The sequence below is a fragment of the Solanum verrucosum genome, unplaced genomic scaffold (assembly GCF_900185275.1).
Source record: "Solanum verrucosum unplaced genomic scaffold, falcon-dt-bn FXZP01000217.1, whole genome shotgun sequence".
NCBI classification, from domain to species: domain Eukaryota; kingdom Viridiplantae; phylum Streptophyta; class Magnoliopsida; order Solanales; family Solanaceae; genus Solanum; species Solanum verrucosum.
The window spans coordinates 1,594,972-1,615,937 of record NW_026020032.1 but is presented as its reverse complement, the minus strand read 5'-3'; the positions used below and the strand labels follow the sequence as shown (position 1 = coordinate 1,615,937).

General features: G+C 34.7%; 3 protein-coding genes across 3 annotated transcripts; 2 read left to right on the top strand and 1 right to left on the bottom strand.

The window, feature by feature from the left end:
- The first annotated feature begins 451 nt into the window (after positions 1 to 451).
- LOC125821564 (3-isopropylmalate dehydrogenase, chloroplastic-like) lies at positions 452 to 8,488 on the top strand. Its single transcript, XM_049500985.1, has 11 exons — positions 452 to 712; positions 2,758 to 2,887; positions 3,011 to 3,122; positions 5,389 to 5,464; positions 5,708 to 5,796; positions 6,337 to 6,423; positions 7,144 to 7,260; positions 7,367 to 7,474; positions 7,577 to 7,630; positions 7,762 to 7,914; positions 8,150 to 8,488. Exons 1-11 carry the CDS (start codon positions 496 to 498, stop codon positions 8,222 to 8,224), a joined length of 1,218 nt encoding a protein of 405 aa, XP_049356942.1. The 5' UTR covers positions 452 to 495; the 3' UTR covers positions 8,225 to 8,488.
- A 2,229-nt stretch (positions 8,489 to 10,717) lies between these two features.
- Positions 10,718 to 16,294, top strand: LOC125821569 (nicotinamide adenine dinucleotide transporter 2, mitochondrial). The gene is made up of 9 exons (XM_049500989.1): positions 10,718 to 11,076; positions 11,707 to 11,802; positions 13,193 to 13,299; positions 13,744 to 13,792; positions 13,969 to 14,081; positions 15,201 to 15,295; positions 15,536 to 15,624; positions 15,718 to 15,812; positions 15,894 to 16,294. The coding sequence occupies exons 1-9, from the start codon at positions 11,001 to 11,003 to the stop codon at positions 16,269 to 16,271; spliced, it is 1,098 nt and encodes a 365-aa protein (XP_049356946.1). The 5' UTR covers positions 10,718 to 11,000; the 3' UTR covers positions 16,272 to 16,294.
- A 696-nt stretch (positions 16,295 to 16,990) lies between these two features.
- Positions 16,991 to 20,234, bottom strand: LOC125821583 (LEAF RUST 10 DISEASE-RESISTANCE LOCUS RECEPTOR-LIKE PROTEIN KINASE-like 1.1). The gene is made up of 4 exons (XM_049501003.1): positions 19,289 to 20,234; positions 19,159 to 19,194; positions 18,631 to 18,888; positions 16,991 to 18,254 (listed from the first exon to the last, which is right to left on the bottom strand). The coding sequence occupies exons 1-4, from the start codon at positions 20,016 to 20,018 to the stop codon at positions 17,284 to 17,286; spliced, it is 1,995 nt and encodes a 664-aa protein (XP_049356960.1). The 5' UTR covers positions 20,019 to 20,234; the 3' UTR covers positions 16,991 to 17,283.
- Between the last annotated feature and the right edge of the window lie 732 nt (positions 20,235 to 20,966).

Sequence of the window (20,966 nt, the reverse complement as noted above, 5' to 3'; positions counted from 1 at the left end):
TTCTATTTACCAAAAATCCCTTAAAAATGATGTTTGCGGGATACATTAGGTTTGATACATTCCACATAGTGGAATACATAGCGTCGTGCACGGGATACATTAGGTTTGATACATTCCACATAGCAGGATACATAGCGTTGTGCACGGGATACATAACGTTGTGCACGGGATACATAGTGTTTGATACATTCCACAAAGCGGGATACATATCGTTCTGCCCGGGATACATGCTGGATACATAGGTAAATAAGCGATTTTTGAAATAAGTACGGATAAATGGATATTAAGGTAAGTAAATGAGTGTAGTTAAGTAATTTGTCCTAGTATTAATCGACCACTATTGTCTAATTTGTGTATAAAACTTAAATAGTCTAAAACTCTAAACAAATAGGGCCTCTATTAAGGATGGACCCATTGGGCCTAAACCCGTTTAATGAACCGATTTGATTCGATAATTCCCCAAATTCAGTTTGCTTCAGCTCACATTCTTCATCAATGGCGGCTTCTTCTTCTTTACAATTCACTGCAACACCTTTTAACCAATTTCATTCAAAACAAGTACCCAAACACGCCACTAAATGGGGTACTATTCGCTGTTCCACTGCTTCACCCAGCAAAAGCTACAACATTACTCTTCTTCCCGGCGATGGTATTGGCCCTGAAGTCATTTCTGTTGCCAAAAATGCTCTCCAACTTGTCGCCTCCATCGAAGGTAATATATTTTTTTCTATATATATAAAAAAGATTGTTTCTTTGATTCTAATGTGTTGTTGAATATGTGCATTTTATGGGGTTGATTTCTCAAATACTTATTATCTCAGAAAGTCAATCCTGATCTTGATTCCATTGTTTTTCAATAAAGAAAGCGACTTTTTGAGATAATAACCATTGGTCGAGTGACCATATGAGAAGTCAGCTCCATTTTATCTTGAAACGAGTTTAATTTTTATGGTGATTAGCATAAACAATGTCTAAACGATCAGAAGTTATGGTAAATCGCTTGACAAAGAAAGTGACTTTTTGAGATAATAACTATTGGTTGCGTGACCATATGAGAAGTCAACTCCATTTTATCTTGAAGCGAGTTTAATTTTTATGGTGATTAGCATAAACAATGTTTAAACGATCAGAAGTTATAGTAAATCGCTTGACAAAGAAAGTGACTTTTTGAGATAATAACTATTGGTTGCGTGACCATATGAGAAGTCAACTCCATTTTATCTTGAAGCGAGTTTAATTTTTATGGTGACTAGCATAAACAATGTTTAAACGATCAGAAGTTATGGTAAATCGCTTGACAAAGAAAGTGACTTTTTGAGATAATAACTATTGGTTGCGTGACCATATGAGAAGTAAACTCCATTTTATCTTGAAGCGAGTTTAATTTAGCATAAACAATGTTTACACGATCAGGATTTATGGTAAATCGCTTGACAAAGAAAGTGATTTTCTGCGATAATAACTATTAGTTGCGTGACCATATGAGAAGTCAACTCCATTTTATCTTGAAGTAAGTTTAATTTTTATGGTGACTAGCATAAACAATGTTTACACGATCAGGATTTATGGTAAATCGCTTGACAAAGAAAGTGATTTTCTGCGATAATAACTATTAGTTGAGTGACCATCTGATAAATCAACTCCATTTTATCTTGAAATGGGTTTAATTTTTATGCTGATGGTGTAACAATGTTTACACAATCATGAGTTATGGTAAATCTGTTGATAATAATTAATTAGTAATTTGGTAAATATTAAGAAGTAACCCGCTATTATAGGTTACTCCCTTTGTTTCAATTTGTTTGTATCGTTTTTGACTTTGCACTAAGTTTATGAAAGTAGAAGACGGTTTTTGAATATTGTGGTCTTAAACTAAAGATATGTAGAATGTACCAAAATATTCTTTAATCTTGTGGTCGTAAATGTGCCATGTCGAAAGTTAGAAGTAAAGAGTTAGAGGAAAGGAAAAAGACATTCTTTTTTAAATGGACTAAAATGAAATTGAAACGGTGGGAGTATAATTTACTGTCTGTCTGTGTATATAGCTAAATTGTTTTGGAAAATGTTAAGAAATGGATGTCTTAAACTGTTTTTGGGATGAGAGTGACCCATATGTGGATACTGACATCTTGATTTGAATTTGTTATGGCACTATTATTCTTTTGGAGTTAAATATTTTAGTGATTTTAAGTAGGATTTTAAGAATATTTTAACAAGTATAAAACATGTAACTTGATGTCCAAGTTCATACTGTTTAGCTTGGTGGCGTAGCCAAGAATTTTAACTACGGAATTCAAAAGATTTGAACTTGTGGCCTGAAGCAATTTTTGAACTACCTTGGCATTACAGTGAAAACTTTCTGGGATTCAGAGAATATATATGGGAAAGAAATTGTTTTTGTCCTATTTGCACAGTATGATTTTCCAAAGAAGGAGAAAAAATGGAATAACCTTCCTTGGGTATGGCTCTGCCACCTTTTAGCACCCAAGCTGGCCCACACACTGTTGGTGTCATTCATACTGGAAGTTAGATTTGTTGACGTTGGTTTACAGTTCCATTTTATTTTTTTTGGGGCAAAGGGAGTAATTTTTATGTGGTGATTTTTACTCTCCATTTGAATTTTTTGGGTTAAGTATTCCGTTTGAGAATTGGTAATTATATTAATAAAAAGCACCAAGAAGGTACAACAAAAATATTTGCAAACAAAAGCAAAAGTATGTCCAATGGCTAAGGATATAACTCTTAGAAACGTAACAGGATTTGAAGTTGCATTCGAAGAGATGCCTATGGGAGGGGCTGCATTGGATGCTGTAGGAGTACCATTGCCTGCTGAGACTCTTAATTCTGCAAAGAAATCTGATGCTACTCTTCTTGGAGCAATTGGAGGGTAATTACATGATGGGATCTTCTTCAGACATTTTGTTATATTTCATATGGTTTTTTTTTTTTTTTACTGAATCTCATATTTCTTGTTTCTTGTGCTGGATTGTTCTTGCACCTAAATTTAAAGATATAAATGGGACAAAAATGAAAAACATTTGAAGCCCGAGACTGGATTGCTTCAACTTCGAGAAGGCTTGCAGGTCTTTGCTAACTTGAGACCAGCCACTGTTTTACCACAGGTAATTTTTGTTTTCAGATGCTTAAGATTGTACTAATCACAAAAAGAAAAGAATGTCATATCATTTTGTTTTTGACTTTCAAGTTACAAGTTTTGTCATATGAAAATTGCAACTGATGATCTCAAAGATAGCATAAAAAGGGAAATTGTCTAATTTAATTCTGGATTTAGAATTCTTTTGACACACCTATTTGGGTTTCAAAATAAAGTTTTTGCATGAGCTAATGAGTAATGAGATATATGGACTCATGTAATCAGAAAATGAGTAGAAAGGTTCACATTGAGGGCATGTACACCCCCCTACACCTTTTGACACGAGTAACCTCCTACAGCACAAATTAACCGCTGGTACTCCTTCAGCAAACTAACATGATTTCTGAAAAAAGACTAGTACCACCACTTTTTTATATATGTTAATTAAAAAGTTAAAGTATTGTAGGATTTGGGTGAGTAGAGGGTTCTAGTGGTAATGGGTATGAGCAGTCTAGTGGGTGTGGAAGCAAGTTAATGAATTAAGTTAATGAATTTTGTTGTTGGAAGATGTGTTTTAAAATGCGGAGGCACAAGATAGGCGTGTGACGTTTAATGTGGAAGGGAGTAAGTGGGTGAGCGTTAAGGAAGAAGCATAAGCCCAATAATTCTTAAAGGGGAGTGAGCCCAACAAATGTTTGGACATTAAAAAAATGATTAAAAGATAAAAATCTGTAGAAAATGTTTTTAAAATTTCATAAAATGCTTTAGAAGAATATGCACAACATTAATTTGCTACCTGCGCATAATAATTTGTAGAATTTTAAGTTCTTTTTTTGTTTGTTTGTAGAATTGTAAGTTACCTAAATGCTAATTATAGAATAACATATTAGTTATGATCAAATACTTAAAACAAAGATTAAAACTGAAGTATTTGACGTGTATTGGGTGGACGATTCAAAACATGGAAGTATTTTACTAGGCATCCATGAAGCATATCAAGTTGACAACACAAGGGTAAAGTAAACTGTGCATGTGAATGCCCCTCTTATCCAAGTGCATCCTATACGACTTTAGACCTCAATGGTTGCCTCAGGCGCTTAGAGGTTGTCTCGCCTCAAGATGAGTCCTGGTGAGTTTCAACATTTCCTTATAACATTGGTTGTGAGTGGGGTACAACAAACCTAAGAGTTATGCTTTTAAGCTAGTAAGTGGTGCATGAATGTGGTGAAAGGGCAATAGCTTCATGGCCCATGCGAGTCAGCGAGTAAGTGCTATAGGGTTTGGAGCATAATAGAGCTGGCAGGATTGGTTTGTCATTGAGTGGTACAGAGAGAGAGAGAGCACAATGTAGTAGAGAGCTTTTTTTTCTTTTTACTTTTTGGGGGAGTGGACGTTCAAAAGTACTTAGAATTGGACTGATAAATAGGGCCAAATGGTTGTTTTCCCTAGTACAGTATGTTGCCAATTGTCCCAGTGCACTTCTCTTAATCGTTAAAGTTGGTCCAATATTAAACTGCCTCTACGCCCTCTACCTCTCTCTTCTTTTTACGCCTACTTTTAACTTGTGTTACAAGGATCAGTTATGTTGTTCAAAGAAAAAAAAAATTAAAAATATGAGAAAGGTTAGTGGTATGTTTCCAACCGTTGTACGGTGCTTTGTCGCATAATCAGCAGAAATACAGTGTATACCCATTTAAAGCTGGTGACTTGTCAATAGTGGATATATCCTTTGTAATATGATCAACCAGAGAGGAGGAAAGTATCATATGTGAGGATTTCATGATGACATCCAGAAGTCTTGTCCTGTACGACTGTCTATCTCTCTCGCTTTGTCCAGCATCCTCCCTCATTCCTTCTTCACCTCAAAACTTTTTTCTTTTGGTTAGTTTGTTTTAAAAGTATTCGGATCAAATGTTTTAGTTGACACCATTATGAGCTACACATGGCAAAATATGCTAGAAGTGGATTGTCTATTAACATGTATTGGATACTTGTAAGCTGTGTGTTCATGAGTTCTACTTTCTTTCATCCTTCACTAATATTTATCTTTTCTTTTGATCTGCATGTGTTCTTGAAGACATGAGCCTTTTTTGTTACTGTTACAACCTGCAAGCATCTGTGACCTCTGCAGTTTTGTAAATTTAATCTCTCTTCTGCAAAACCATCATTCACTATCATTTATTACCAAACAGGAAACATACTCTTCATGACTTGTCTTTCAAATCATTGCACGCATAAGTTATATTCTGAGTTTCTGCGGGTTCCCACGGATTCATATTCCTCACTTAATGCAGTTAGTAGATGCTTCAACTTTGAAGAAAGAAGTCGCTGAAGGTGTAGACCTAATGGTTGTTAGGGAACTTACAGGAGGTTAGTTTGGAATTGTTACGGTCAATAATATTTAGGATTGAAGATCTTCCTGATACTCTCCTTTTATTTGTAATTAGTAAACCTGTAACAAGTTGTGGCAGGTTTGATTTTTTTTGGAATATAATACAAGACTGTTACCTTCTCAAAAAAAAAAATATTCAAATCAACTTCCATCATCTTTAAGTTTTTTCTTGACTTTTCTTTTTCAAGATGTCTTACTGTTTTTCTCCTCATGTTAATTAGGTATTTATTTTGGCAAACCAAGAGGATTCGGCACTAATGAAAATGGTCAGGAAATAGGTTTCAACACTGAAGTGTATGCAGCATATGAGGTAATTTGCTTAAAAAATTGCTTCCTGCTGTGCTTGCTAAATATGACAAACTTTTTATTATGTTATCCAGTAAAAGGAACCCCTCCCACCCCACCCCCCTTCTTCTTCTTTTTTTGATCTTTTGCATGACAGCTTCAAGTGAATGTCTTGAGATCACATTGGAGAATTTGATGAAGTTTTCTGTTTCTTTCTTGTTTTGATTGGAAGAGTAGTTCAGTTGTGTCATTTCTGTTTGCTTGGCTTGAAGCTTATATGTTGGTTGATTTAACTGCTAGTGATAACATGTGCAGTTTCTGAAAACTATCTCTGGACAGACATCCATTTAGGAATTTATTATCTTAGAACTATTGTCAAGCGTCATTTTGTATTAGCTTTGCTTATCTAACTTAATTCTTTCGTTGTCATTCAATCACTGTTGAAATTCGCAAGGAGTAATAATGTCTTACTGTTACGAAAAATAGGACAGATTGAGATCAAACTTTTTACCTGAAATTTGTTCCAACCTTTACATTAGTAGTATTCAGCTTAATTTCTTTTCAGATTGACAGAATTGCTCGTATTGCATTTGAAACTGCAAGGAAGCGTAGAGGAAAACTATGTAGTGTGGATAAAGCAAATGTTTTGGAGGTAAAAGCTAATTTTCTCTCCCCGTTCCTCAACTCTTCTTTTCTTCTCCTCAGTATCTGCCTTCAACTTTCTTGTCTAATTCTGTTTCTTTTATAAAACAAGTAAATCTATTAATAGTTGCACCAACATGGTGCCAGAATAGTCTTCACTACATATATGATTTCTCTTTAACCTTATGGAAATTAAAAATCTAGTCAACTACCCAACTATCTATACAAAAAAGTATCTATTCTATATACCAGAAGTAAACTAGAATTAGAAGGGAGCTCGTGATTCTCCAAGAATATCCTTCAATTGGTTCATGTAATCTTTCTTTGCAAATCATCCAGCAAAAGCCATAGTGGAGTCATTCTCATGCTACTCTTCTTCAATCATGAATCTTCACCAATCTCACGCTAGCCAAGGTTGTCTGCTGCTGAATTTGTTAATGGGAAATACAACACAAATAAGGGAAAAACATAAACCCACAATTTGTAACTCGCGTGCAAGTGTAAGATCAAGTAATCAACAAAATCCACTCTACTTTAAGCAAGTTTCTTGTTTATCCCTTCAGCAGTTGACACTTTAAAAGAATTGTACTATAGACTGAATTTTTCTTTGTTTACTCTAATTTGCCGCTACTTAAAACTGCAACTGGGAGACCATAAAGATAGCATTGAGATTGAGTTCATTAAGGGTAATTTCTTGTTCTATAGTTCATGATTTTGAGATATTTGCCAGGCCTCTATGCTTTGGAGGAAGATAGTTACAGCGTTAGCCTCAGAGTATCCTGATGTAGAGCTCTCTCACATGTATGTTGATAATGCAGCTATGCAACTTGTTCGCAACCCAAAACAGGTTTCATTTACCTTTGGTTTTACAATTTTTTGTTTCTCAAGTCTGGTCTTAGCACATGATGACACACTCGTCCACGGAGTTGATCCTCGAAACAATCATAATGCAGTTTGATACAATTGTGACAAACAACATATTTGGTGACATCCTGTCCGATGAAGCATCAATGATTACAGGAAGTATCGGGATGCTTCCATCAGCCAGTCTTGGTGCAGCGGTATTTCCCGATTATCTCATTTCTTTGGAAATATTGGTTCTTTTTCTTCCTGACGACAAATTCTTTAATCTCCTCTTACTTTTGGACACACGTTGTCTTTAGGGACCTGGATTGTTTGAACCTATACATGGTTCTGCTCCTGATATTGCTGGGCAGGTTGGCTCTAGTATTTCTTTCTTTCCCTTTTTCTCTTCCCCCTTCTCCTTTAAGTACGGACGATCCCCCCAACCTCCCACCCGGAAATTTGCATATGTTCATATGCTTAAACACTAACTTTAAACATGCAGGATAAAGCAAACCCTTTGGCAACAATGCTCAGTGCTGCTATGCTTCTGAAGTATGGCCTAGGTGAGGAGAAGGCTGCTCAGAGAATTGAAGCAGCTGTTTTAGACACCTTAAATCGAGGATTCCGTACTGGTGACATTCACTCAGCAGGACATGTGAGTTTTATCTTATATTAGACAACTCTATTACTAAATTGCCAATATTTTTCTCCTTGGGATTTAGCTGATCTCTAATTCTCTTGCATTTGAACGACATTTGGTCATGCGGCCAACAAACGAGAAAAATTAGATTATTCTAGACCTCTATGCATAGTTTGGATCAATTTGAATGCTGAAATTATTTAGAAGCTAACATTATCACATATACAACTGCTGAATCTCTTGTTTTCAGAAATTGGTCGGATGCAAGGAAATGGGTGAAGAAGTGCTCAAGTCTATCGACAGCAAAACTCCTGCTGCTGTTTAATTTTTTTAAGAGGAGGCTTCCTTGAGACCTCAACAAATGATCTTTTTGGCAGATGCATTTGCAGTCAGTATAATTTTTGTCATATATGTAACTGTTTGAAGGATTCAAAATGTTGAGTGTTGTATCGTAAGCCTAAACGTCTCTATTCTTTTCTCTGATGTTCTTGAGACATTATCCTGTTGTAACATGAAGTGAACCTTGTAGCAACAGTAAAGTTGTCTTCACGAGTTCAAGTTGTGGAATCAGCTGGTAATGCTTGTATTACTTTTCCTTGGACCCTACGTGAACACGAGGTGCTTTATGCATTGGGCTGTCCTTTTCATTCTGTTGTAACATGGAAGGCAATGAAAATAAGTTTTTTTTTTTACCTTGGGAAACTGGAATGGAACAATTGTTGACCAATATTGTTGCTGTGGTTGCTATATTTTCTATCTTTGGCCAAAATTCCTATAAAGATCATTTCTGTAACTTCACTCAAAGGATTTAACTTGAGTGCGATAATATTTTTGGAGAGTCCGAGCAATATAGGATTGACTTCAAGTCCTTTTCATTCCTCTCTTTAGATCTCAACCAAACATATAAGTTCAGTATCTTTGAGATTTTATATTTTATACCAAGTTGACACATTAACTTAACTTATTATAGTTAAGTGAATATTAAGATGATATATACACTCCTATTAATTAATCATGATTAATAATAAAGGTGCATATAAAAGATATAATATGTATTTTTTTCTGTCTGATGACTAGGAGAATCACCAAATGTTGTGATGAGATAGATAATATCCTTTCACTTTTAATCAGAAGTTTCGAATTCAAATTTTGAACATATAAAATTTTTGTTAGGAAATACTTTTTCTTTTAGTATGTCGTATGACTTTGAATTAATCGTTTCAATATTGATATCAAACATCGAGTGAGAAACCAAAAAAAACTAGGAGAGAATTTTGCCCTTATTGATAGGTGAGAAGACAATGGAGAATGGATTCCTTCCATAGTTTAAAAAAGAGGAATATATATAGAGAGAGAGACACTATATATAACATAATCTCAATCATAACTATATAAAAATCATATAATTACTTTTTTTTTTTTGCTTTGATAGTGAACAATATAATTAAAAAATAGGATATATTTTAAACATAATTGAATGAAACAAGGAAAACACAAAAATAAGAGGAAAAACAAAACAACTACTATGTCCAAATTCATACAAATTGTGACCAAATAAAGCACTTTTGGTTCAAAGTCATTGATTTTTTTTTTCAAAAAAATTTACATATTAGTCTTTATATATTTAATTCCTCAATTAATTGATATGTATATTTGATCCAGTAGGAAATAAGATAATATTAGATGAACTATTTTATTGGCTTCATTAGATTGCTTTGACTCTTTCCTAATTAGTAGAATTGTTCACGTCAAAATAAAAAGTCGATTCTAACCTATTTTTAAAAAAATATACATATTAGTCTTTATATATTTAATTTTTGTACATTTCAATCCTCACTTTTTTTTGCAGGATAATGATATCAATATACCTTTCGAAACACAAATGATCATTTTTCTAAGCTATTAAAAGTACATTAACGATTCTACTAAATATTAATTAAAATAAGCAATATACAAAATTAAAATGCTAGTAAAAGAAACAAACACCAGTGAGGTGAAATTCTTTTTCATTTTAATAAAAGGAATTAAATGAATATCATACTTAATTACAAGTAAGCAACTATAATAAAAAAAAAAGTGATATAAGGGGTATGATTCTCACATGATAGTAATCTAACTAAAGATTTTGATTTCAGTAGGAATAACTACGATCATAATAATGGTAGTAAAGTAAGCATGAATGTCAATGCTTAAGTCGACGCCTTTAACATGACATAAATAGCTTATATATAAAGCTAGTCTTTTCTTTCAAGGATATTGAATTTGTTTTTCTACTGAACAAAACATGAATTAAATTCTATTCAAGTTATTTATTCTTAATTTTTTTTAATCGTAAGTTGATATATTAATTTGTCATATAATTCAACACCTTAATAAAAAATTCAACAATTATATCTGAATTTTTAATCTCATCAATATTAACATACCCCTACGTTTCTACATTAGAGCGATTATTTTTAAAAAAAACACATTTGATCATACAAAAATAAGTTGAAATTATGATAAAAGAAAATAACATTACTAAGTAAAACATTTTTTATTTTAATAAAAAAATTAACTACGTAAAAGTTTGTCACTGCTGAATCAATAGTTTATCGTATGATAATGACTATCATCATATTATGATTCACTAATTTTCGTCATTTCACTATTACGAATCAATAGTTTATCGTATGATAATGACTCATTATCATATTAAGATTTACTAATTCTCGTCATTCCATTATCACGTTAAAGTGAAGTTTCTAATTTCACTATTACTAATGCATTCCAAATTTAGAATAATTACCAAGAAAATATTTTTGACCATATCAAAATTCTAAACTTTTTTTTTTCTTCTTCAAATTCAATTCAAAAAGCAATAAGAATCACCATCTATGTCACAAACCCCTAACTCGTCCAAGACGTCAGTGGACCGGTCATTCTTCTTGAAAACCCAAAAGGGTATTTGTATATGATGAAACCCCACCTGGGTTTTTGCTAAATCTTCAAAGGGTTCTTTCAATTCTTGAAAAAAGGGTGAATTTTTCAGTTTTTTTTTCCAATATTTTTGCTGTTGTTTGGGTTGTTGAGGTAAAGTTTTCCGGCAAGAATCTTTAAAAATGGCCACCGCCGGCGCCGGCGATCTTAGGAGTGTTAGAGGTATCATTTGTGAAGCTGGTGCTGGTGCTTCTGCAGGTATGTACTGGCCACCTTTTTCCCTTTTTAATTTAATTTGTCAATTGTTGTTATCTGGGGTTTTAATGTTAAAGAAGGTAAGAGATTTATTCATTGTGTTGCTTTTTGATCTTTGAGTTTTTTGAGCTATTTGAATGTGATTTTGAGTTAATTGGGGGTCGTAAAAAACTTTGCTTTTGTATCTTTGGGTGGTTTTTTTAGGTGCTAGTGCTGGTACATTTATGTGTACATTGGATCTTTGAGTTTTTTGAGCAGTTTGAATGTGAATTTGAGTTAATTGGGTAGTGTGTTTTTGAGGTGCTATTGCTGCTATATTTGTGTGTACATTGGATCTTTGAGGTTTTTGAGCTATTTCAATGTGAATTTGAGTTAATTGGGGGTTGTAAAAATCTAAGCTTTTGTATCTTTGGATGTTCTTTTAGGTGCTATTGCTGCTATATTTGTGTGTACATTGGATCTTTGAGGTTTTTGGGCTATTTCAATGTGAATTTGAGTTAATTGGGGGTTGTAAAAATCTAAGCTTTTGTATCTTTGGATGTTCTTTTAGGTTCTATTGCTGCTACATTTAATGTGTTCATTGGATCTTTGAGTTTTTTGAATGTGAATTTGAGTTAATTGGATGTTTTTTAGGTGCTATTGCTGCTACATTTATGTGTCCATTGGATGTTATTAAGACAAGACTGCAAGTACATGGTCTACCTCAGGTTTCTCAATCTGGTCGTCAAGGTTTGGGCTCGTCGTTGTCTCTTATATTAGAAATGATAAGAACTGCTACCTTAAGTCTAAGTGCTTCCAATTGAACAAATACAAAAGTGATATATTAAGATTAATGTGATCTTGTAATTGAATTATTTCATAGCTCTCGTAATGATCTGTAGAACCCTTATTACACGTCAATGGTGACCTATATATAACAGATAAAAACACTTCTTATTCACAACTTAACAACCACAAGAATTCCTGTTTGCCTTTTGTGTGAGCAAAACACCACTCAGATCAACATTTCTGAAAAAATGGACTGCGAATCATTAATATCTGATCCAACGAAGCATAAATGACAGACCTGAGCTTTCCTCATTTTCAATGATAAACCATTTTAGGTCCTGCTCCTCACTCCTAGTTGACTTGGAGTTAACACAGATTGTCAAAATCTGAAGACAACTTTTACCCTGATTTTACTACAGTACAATGGATTCGAAGTTTTTCCAGTTCTAGTATATCTCTGGTAAAAGAAGTCTGGCTGTTGCTTTAAATTCTTACCAATCTTCTCAGGCAAAGTAGAAGTATTAGCTATTCTGATTGACTGCTCCTTTTAATTTATTTATCTATGTATTCTTCTAAATTCTTTAAGTAAGGTATTTGTTAGCATAAAACTAAGGGTGCTGTACAGTAGAATTATACAATTACCTCGTCCGAAACAAAGGTGTGACTACAAAACATCTATCCAACCAATATACACTGGTTGGATCTTTTTTGAGCTCCAAAATAGCAACAAAAACAATATGCATTGTGGATTTAGGAATTTTCTCGTCTTGGATGCTTAATTATTTCTCACAAAACTGCACCTTAGTGCATGAAGAGCTATTTTGTTGTATTTTTTCTCTGTGTCTTCCTTCAGATTTCACCTTAGATAGGCTGCCCATTGGGCTTCTGTTTCCTCCAATTTCCATTTTCTCCAGTGTAGGATGTCCAATTTGTTGCTTTCGGTGCGTTCCTTGTATTTCTGCTTTCCACATTTGATGTAGTCATTTCCTAAATGGACTTCCACATTCTGTACATTGTGCACTCTGATCTCATCGCATCTCCGTGAAAAATTTCCTTTGACAGTGAGTATAATTTGGTGAGTTTTAGAGGAGAGTTGCTGTCGACTTTTTCATGAAGGTCTCTAGGGCTAGTTCTGTTTTCTTCTTAATTTAAACAAGTTTTAATTTGAGGAGCTGATAATTGGTCTTTCATCTTGTTCCTTCTTTGGATTAATATATTGTTTTTTTGGTCTTCTTGTTAAACCTATTAAGATCAATGGTAACCTTAGAAAAAGAGGCAAAGAATAAAGAGAAGTCCAAATCCATATTACTGGCACACTTATTTTTCCTTGAATTATTTGGGCAACAAACAGGTAGTGTCATTGTCACCAGCTTACAAAATATACTAAGAGCAGAAGGTTTCAGGGGACTTTATCGAGGCCTTTCACCAACATTGACAGCTCTTCTTCCGAACTGGGCGGTAAACATTGTCTTGTTCATTTTCTGCTTCTGTGGATTGCAATTAGTTGAACTTCCTTCATGAAATGAGTCATCAAAATTGAATGAGATAATATTCAAATATGGTCTCTTATGGAACTGCATACTCTTTCTTATTATATAATGCAATGATTAGGGTTTCCTTGCACACCACCACAAACGTGTTCTTATTGCTGATGAAGAATCAAAATGAATAAGGGTTTCCTTTTGGGCGGGGGCAGGTGTTGCTTGTATTGAACTCCTGGATAGCTTTTTTATGGAAGTAAAAAGTTGATTTACCAGTGTTAGCGGTAACTTATCGGCTTTGTTTACGACTGACTCCATGTCGGCATAAATTTTCTATGCATGCTGAATCCACCCACCCTTTTTTTCTTCTGAAATCTCCACAAGTAACCGTTTTGAGAAAAAACATTCACATCTTCTGCAGGTGTACTTTACAGTTTATCGACATCTCAAGGATTCGTTACATTCACATGGTAAACTTTTACTCTATTAGTTATTTGGACTATTAGCTTTCATCACTTCTTTTTTAAATGTTTGTTTGAATGCCGTCATATATTTTAATCCTTTACTATTTGGAACTTGTTATGAAGACAATAGGAAACTTAGCACTTATCTTTACCAAAAGAATTTCCTTGTGCGGTAAATGCAGTGGATAGCAGTGGGCAGCTTAAAATTGGTGCAAACATGCTTGCAGCTGCGGGAGCGGGTGCTGCAACATCCATTACAACAAATCCATTGTGGGTTGTTAAGACCCGGCTCCAAGTAGGTTTCATGTTCTCATATAGTTAGCGTTGATTTATTCTTCTGTGCTCACTTGTTGTGCCTTAAAGTGCATAAATGCACAGAAATATAATAGAATACCAATTTGATAAAGTTGGCTCCTTCAATTTGGGTAATCGGTGTTGTTCGTAGGGAGCCATGATCCATGCACTTTCATTTTTCTATATATTTACTTGCCCTGCTCTAGTTTCTGCAGTTTTTATCACTGTGCTATTATTGTATCCATGTATGCTTTCCTTCATCAACTATCATCAGAGAGAAAGATGGGAATAGGTGAAATGCAATCTTTTACCTTGTGGGGGATTAAATGTGGAGTATCAGAAATTTCTTTTACGTTGGTGGCATCCGAGTTAGCTTGTGCGTAACTCGACTATTTTACTGGGTACCTGCTATCTCTCACCAGCACCGGTATCATGTAGCTCTGCCAACTAGGCCTAGTCACCTAGACAGATGGGAAGAGATCACCTAGTGTTTCTTGCCTCTGTTGGGATTGGAGTATTAGAGTTTTGACTGTCTGTATCTAAGCCTGTTAATATAGTTAGGATTATGTTGCTCTATAGCAAGTGAAAGAAAAATTCCTCTGGTCTTAAATAGTTCTAATTAGTACTTACACCACGGGAACTGGAGATGCTTCTTCACTAAAATGAATCAGAATCCAAACTTTTGTGTGCTAATTTAGTCATGTTCACATTTTCTTTAGATTCAATATTTGCTAAGAGTCTTTGTCTTCTAAGAGATTTATATTCCGGGAAAAATGTTGATAATTTCTGCTGCTAGAGAAACTATTATTTTTCCCTAAAATTGGTGATCCACTTAAATGGACCCACATAAATTGTAAGGATTCTCATAGCTGATCCCAATTTGTTTGGAATTGAGGCATAATTGTAGTACCCATTGGTGTAAGCATCTGCACATGGTGCCGATACAGTTGTCATCCTAGTTCAACATAAATGTGTTAATAGTTCACGTAACATAGGCTAAAGCACAAGTTTCTAATACCATTAGAGTTTATTGTTAGGGTGTCCTTAATTAGTATTGGAATAACAACTTGCATTTGCTTATGTAACGTGTTCCTGATATTTTCTTTTCCTCATTCTTTAGACACAGGGAATGAGGGAGGGTGTAGTTCCTTATAAAGGTATATTGTCTGCTTTAATACGAATAACACATGAAGAAGGGATCCGCGGATTGTACAGGTTAGTTATATAGTGAAGATAGTCATATACAAACTTTTTACTTGTGTGTTTCATCCTTTGTTGAGACGCTTCAGTTCCATATCCTCTTAACCAACTATGCGAAGATGGAAAACATCTTCTTAGGATAATAAACAACTACTCTTGTCCAAAAAAAGAAAAAACAGTATCCATTTTCATCACCTGATGTTGACTCTAGTTAGTTATTTTGGGTTTGATATCTCCGTTTGCTTTGGGTTGCAGTGGCCTCTTGCCGTCATTGGCTGGGATTAGTCATGTTGCTATCCAATTTCCAGCATATGAAAAGCTGAAATCATACTTAGCAAAAAGGGGTGAGAAGCTTTTCTCTTTTATCAGTTGCGGAAGTTTGTTTCTCATTTATCTCTTATCTGATTGATCATGTGATGTCTTTCTCGAACTGCCAGCCAATAAGCATACCAATGAACTGAACCCTGGTGAAGTAGCAATTGCCTCTTCGATGGCAAAAGTAGTTGCCTCTGTAATGACTTATCCACATGAGGTAAGCAGGAAATGGACCAGGACCATCTTTGTTCTTTCCTGGAATCACAGTCCTACTTATTAATCTATCGTTCTTGACCAGGTTGTGCGTTCTAAACTTCAAGAACAAGGGCAAGTAAGAAACTCAGAGAAAGCATATAATGGGGTTGTTGATTGTGTAAAAAAGATGTTCAAACAGGAACGTCTGACCGCATTCTACCGGGGTTGTGGAACCAATCTTCTAAGGACCACACCCTCTGCTGTTATTACATTTACCAGTTATGAAATGATCCACAGAATACTTCAACGAGCTATACTTCCAGAAGAGGATTCAGAATCAAATCCTAGACGTAAATCCCTTAAGGTAGCCGAAGAACATGGAGACAATGACGAAAAATTACAACAATCAGAAAGCACATCGAATAAGAGAACTCCTTTAATTCCATTGAGTAACTCTGATAATCTAACTGCTAGACATTGATTAGAGATGTTTTTCTTTTTCTTTTTTCGTCGTGGAAGCAATTTGCAACAAATGTTTGCTGTTGCACAATTTTTTCTTTTGTAACTTACTATTTGGGTGAAGGAAGTCTTATATTTCGATCTAATAAAGAAGGGGGCGGATAGTTTCCATTCTTCAACATCCTTGATTATTTGTTCTACTGCATCTTTCTCTTTGTGGGATTATGCTAGATATGTTGTTGTTGCATCTTTCTTTTTGTATAAAAATAGTGACAGGTGAAGGCTCCAAAGCTGGGGTCCCTTTTTTCACCTTGTAAAATAATTGTCTAATTCTTGATTATTGACCCATTCTTGGATGCAATTTCTAATAAAGGATTTGTCTGCAGACAATTAATTGCAGGTCAATTCTTGGTGGAAAAAGAATTAGTCATAGTTTGAAATCCCATCTTATGAACTTTCTTGACAGCCATAATATTTCCAAATCATTAATGAAAAAACGAAAACGAAAAGTCCTACTAGTATAGGTATTCGGTAACTATGTTAATCAACAGTTATGGAAGAAATCACCTAGCGTTTTTTGTCTCTATTGAAATGTGAATTTCCATGATTTTCACTTCATTAACCATTTGGCTACACGGTTGATGCTAGCTAACATGTATTGGTGTTGGCTTCAAAGAGAGATTGTATAAATTGTGCATAATTGCTCGTATGTTATAATTCACCAAAAGTAGCAAAGACATTTTTAAAGCCAGGATAATCCATAGAGAAAATTTTCAAAAATGCTTACAAGTGTGTGCGGATCCTCTAGAAGTAGTGCATTTTTGGAGGATCAGACACACGTGCAGCAACATTTTAGGAGAATCCGAGCAACATAGTCTAAAGGGGAATCATATACATATGTGACTATAACTAACACTTTAAGAAAGCTTCATCTACTATATTCATGAACAGGCTGAAACAAGCTGAAAAAACTCTATAAAAATGATATCATGATATGTATCTAGCATGAAGGGGAAAAATGAGTTTATGAAATATCACCCTCCAGTACTAGTGGTAGTGGAACTACTAGCCCATGTATCAATCACAGTATCAGGTGAAGCTGGAATGTTTTTCTTCAATAACACAGCATCATCCGTTTCAGAAGGATGACGATGAACTTTTACAGTTCTTGTCTTGGTATTGCAGCTATTGATATCCTTTTTCTGATAATTTTTCCATTCACTGTATTTGATAAGCTTCAACGCTTCGTGTACTTCTTCCATTGTAGGTCTCATGTCCTTGACAACTTGCAAGCACTGGAAAGCTAGTTCTGCCACTGATGTTGTCATCCTCCTAACTTCAGCATCTGTCTCGAATCCAAGAGATGGATCAATCACCTCATCATATGCAGATTTTAGTATCCTGTTCATCGCGTAGTTTGCCAAATTAATCTCGTGCATACGTCTGTTCATATCTACAGCTCGCTTTGATGATATGAGCTCAACAAGGACAACCCCAAAGCTATAAACATCACTCTTATCAGTAAGGTGGTAACATTCATGATACTGAGGATCAACATATCCCGGGGTCCCCTGAGGTGCGGTTGAGATATGAGTAACATCATTAGGGAAGGATTTTGACAGCCCGAAATCTGCTACTTTGACACAAAACTTATCGTCCAGGAGAATGTTATTTGTTTTGACATCACGGTGTATGATGTCAGAAGCATGAAGGTAAGCCAACGCGCTAGCAGTTTCAATGGCGATTTTGAGCCTTATAGACCATGTTAGTAACTTATCCTTCGCTCTATGTCCGTTCAGGTGATCAGCAATTGTTCCATTAGGAATGTACTCATAAACAAGGAAGAGTTCACGGCTACGTCTTGATGCACATCCATAAAGGGTAACAAGATTTGGATGCCTAAGGCGAGTTAGAATTTCAATTTCATTGATAAATTGTTGCATTTGCCTGTGATTGTTCTCATAAAGGCTCTTAACTGCAACTTCTTTTCCATCTTTAAGTTTTCCTGATTTTAGAACATACAGAAACAGCTGTTAGATCAAAAGATGCTTACTACGTACATTTCCCCTCGAAAAGCAAAACAAACAAAAAAGACTTTTGTGGATTGTCTTTAGATTATTACTCCCTCCGTTTCAATTTGTTTGTCTTACTTTCCTTTTTAGTCGGTGTCAGAAAGAATGCATCTTCTTTTTTTGGCAGCTCTTTAATACTAACTTTTCACATGACATGTTTAAGACCACAAGATCAAAGAACGTTTTGATACATTCTACATACCACAAGACTCACAAGTCTTCTTTACTTTCTTAAACTCCGTGTCAAGTCAAAACCAGAAAAACAAATTGAAACGGAGGGAGTAACTTCTATGAAAAAAGCTTTCTTACCATAGTACACAGTTCCATAACCTCCATCACCAAGTTCTCTAGAAGAGCTGAATTTGTTGGTGGCTTCTTCAAGTTCTTCATAGGAGAATACAGGAATCCCTAGGTACTCACAACGTTCCTCGAGCTCGTGATGAATCATTGAAATACCAGATGTATTTCTTGAAATAAATTGTGAAGAATCATTTTTCCTCCTCATGTAAAACCATAGAAAAAAGGCAATTGCACAGAGTCCAACAACAGAACCGATAAATGCTGAAACTGAAACAAAAAACAACAACAACCGATCAACGAACATAAAACATGGACTAAAGTTAAATATTTTAGATTCTTTATATCTTTGTTATTGATAAGGGTAGCCTTGATACAATAATAAGAGTTTCCTTCATATGACCAAGGAGATCACAAGCTCAAGCGGTGGAAAACACTACTTCTTGTTATATCATACTCATTGTAGAAATAAACCTTTAAATGCTAAAATCTTGTAATGTAACAACAAAATTGCAGACAAAATGTTAAAAAGATAGGTACCTGCAACAATCAGTTTCGCATATTTATGATGACCTGCTGCAATCACAGTAAAAATGAAAATGTAAGATGAACCAAGAAAAGAAAAGAACTAAAATCTTTAATGTGAACCATGAAAAAAACTTCTCTTTACCATTGTTGGTATTGGCATTAGAACAAAGAAAGTTGTTAGTAGTATTATCTGTTTGACACCTTCCTCCTGTATAATAACACTGATTACACTCATCAGACACAGTCCATCCTAGCATAACTTCATCAGTTAACAAATGAAATAAGCCACTTCCATTTGTTTTTGCTTCTATATTTGATGTCAAAGGCAGCTGAATAAATGAACAGCTACTAGGAATATTATATACTTGATAATAATGGATGGAGATGTTATAGTATAATATGAAACTATCACAGACATTGTAACTTTGATAATTGCTGGAGTTGAAAAATTCTTCATTTCTACTCTTTTGGCTTCTGTTGCATTTGAACAAAGTCAGAAAGGGATCAAATCTATATGTGATTGAAGGAGAAATAGGGACAGAGAGATTTTTATCAAAAGTCTGACAACTGTTCTTCTTCAAAAGTTCTCCAAGATTAGTGTCCTTAAGTCTGATAAAAACATCAGCTTTTTCAAGAGCTTGATATTTCACCCCATTCAATTCAAGTATAGGATTTTCAGTATCTTCACAATAAACTTTGGACAATCCACAATCAAGTTCAGTGGATTTGTAGAAAGGAAAACTCAAATTTCCTAAGTTCCCACACTGGAATTCCTCTGTGCAGTTTGGGTAGGATGTGTTCTGTCCTTGAGCTGAATCAAAGCACCTAAAGTGAAACAAAACGAAGACGAAAAAACAAGAGAACATATCCATGATGAACCCTTTTGGATTAAAAAAACAACAAGAATAAGCAAGAATGTTAGTTAAAAAAAAAACTGAATTCTGCAGAGTTTGTTTTATTGTTTTTTTGGATTTATTTGGCAATAGGATTGCATTAATGTTGTTTATCTTTTGGACACGTTAAGTTGACTCAGACATGGGGAAACAAGACTTTGAAGAAACACAATTTGATGGAAGATTGGCCAAATGGGGTATGGGACCTTTGTGACTTTTACAACATGGGGAATTTTCAATTCACCTTCCTTCCCTTCATTAATGGTTCAAAGACAACTTTTCTTCGAGCATCCGAAACTTACTGATCCGACTAATTCAGATTCATGTCAAGTAAGCTCGTTAAGGAAGGTAAATTGTTCCTTATCAAGAAGTTCTCTTTTTTCAAGATTCGAGCTTGAGACATCCAGTTAAGGATAGACGGTTCTCAACTATCCTACCCCACTCTTTTTTACAAAGTGGGTAATTTTTTATTCACCTTCCTTCCATTTATCAGTGGTTCAAAGAAGCATATGATGTCCGAAACTCACTAATTTGACTAATTTAGATTCACATCATGTAAGCTTGATAAGGAAGGTAAATTGTTCCTTATCAAGAGGTTTTCTTTTCTCAAGACTCGAACTTGAGATATCTGGTTCTGACTTATTAATGGTTCAACGAGTCATCTGATGTCCAAAACTTACTGAGCCAACTAATTCAGATTCACGCCACGTAGGTCCACTAAGGAAGGCAAACCATTCCTTTTCAAAAAGTTTTCTTTTCTCAAGACTTAAACTCAAAATATTTTAATTGATTAAAGATAGACGGTTCTCAACCATCCTAGTTTTAAAATATGACTCTTTCTTATAAAGTAGACATGTCAAATCATTCCTTCCACATATTAGATGGCCCCATAAAGTAGTTAGGAAAAAATGAGTACCCTCTATTAAA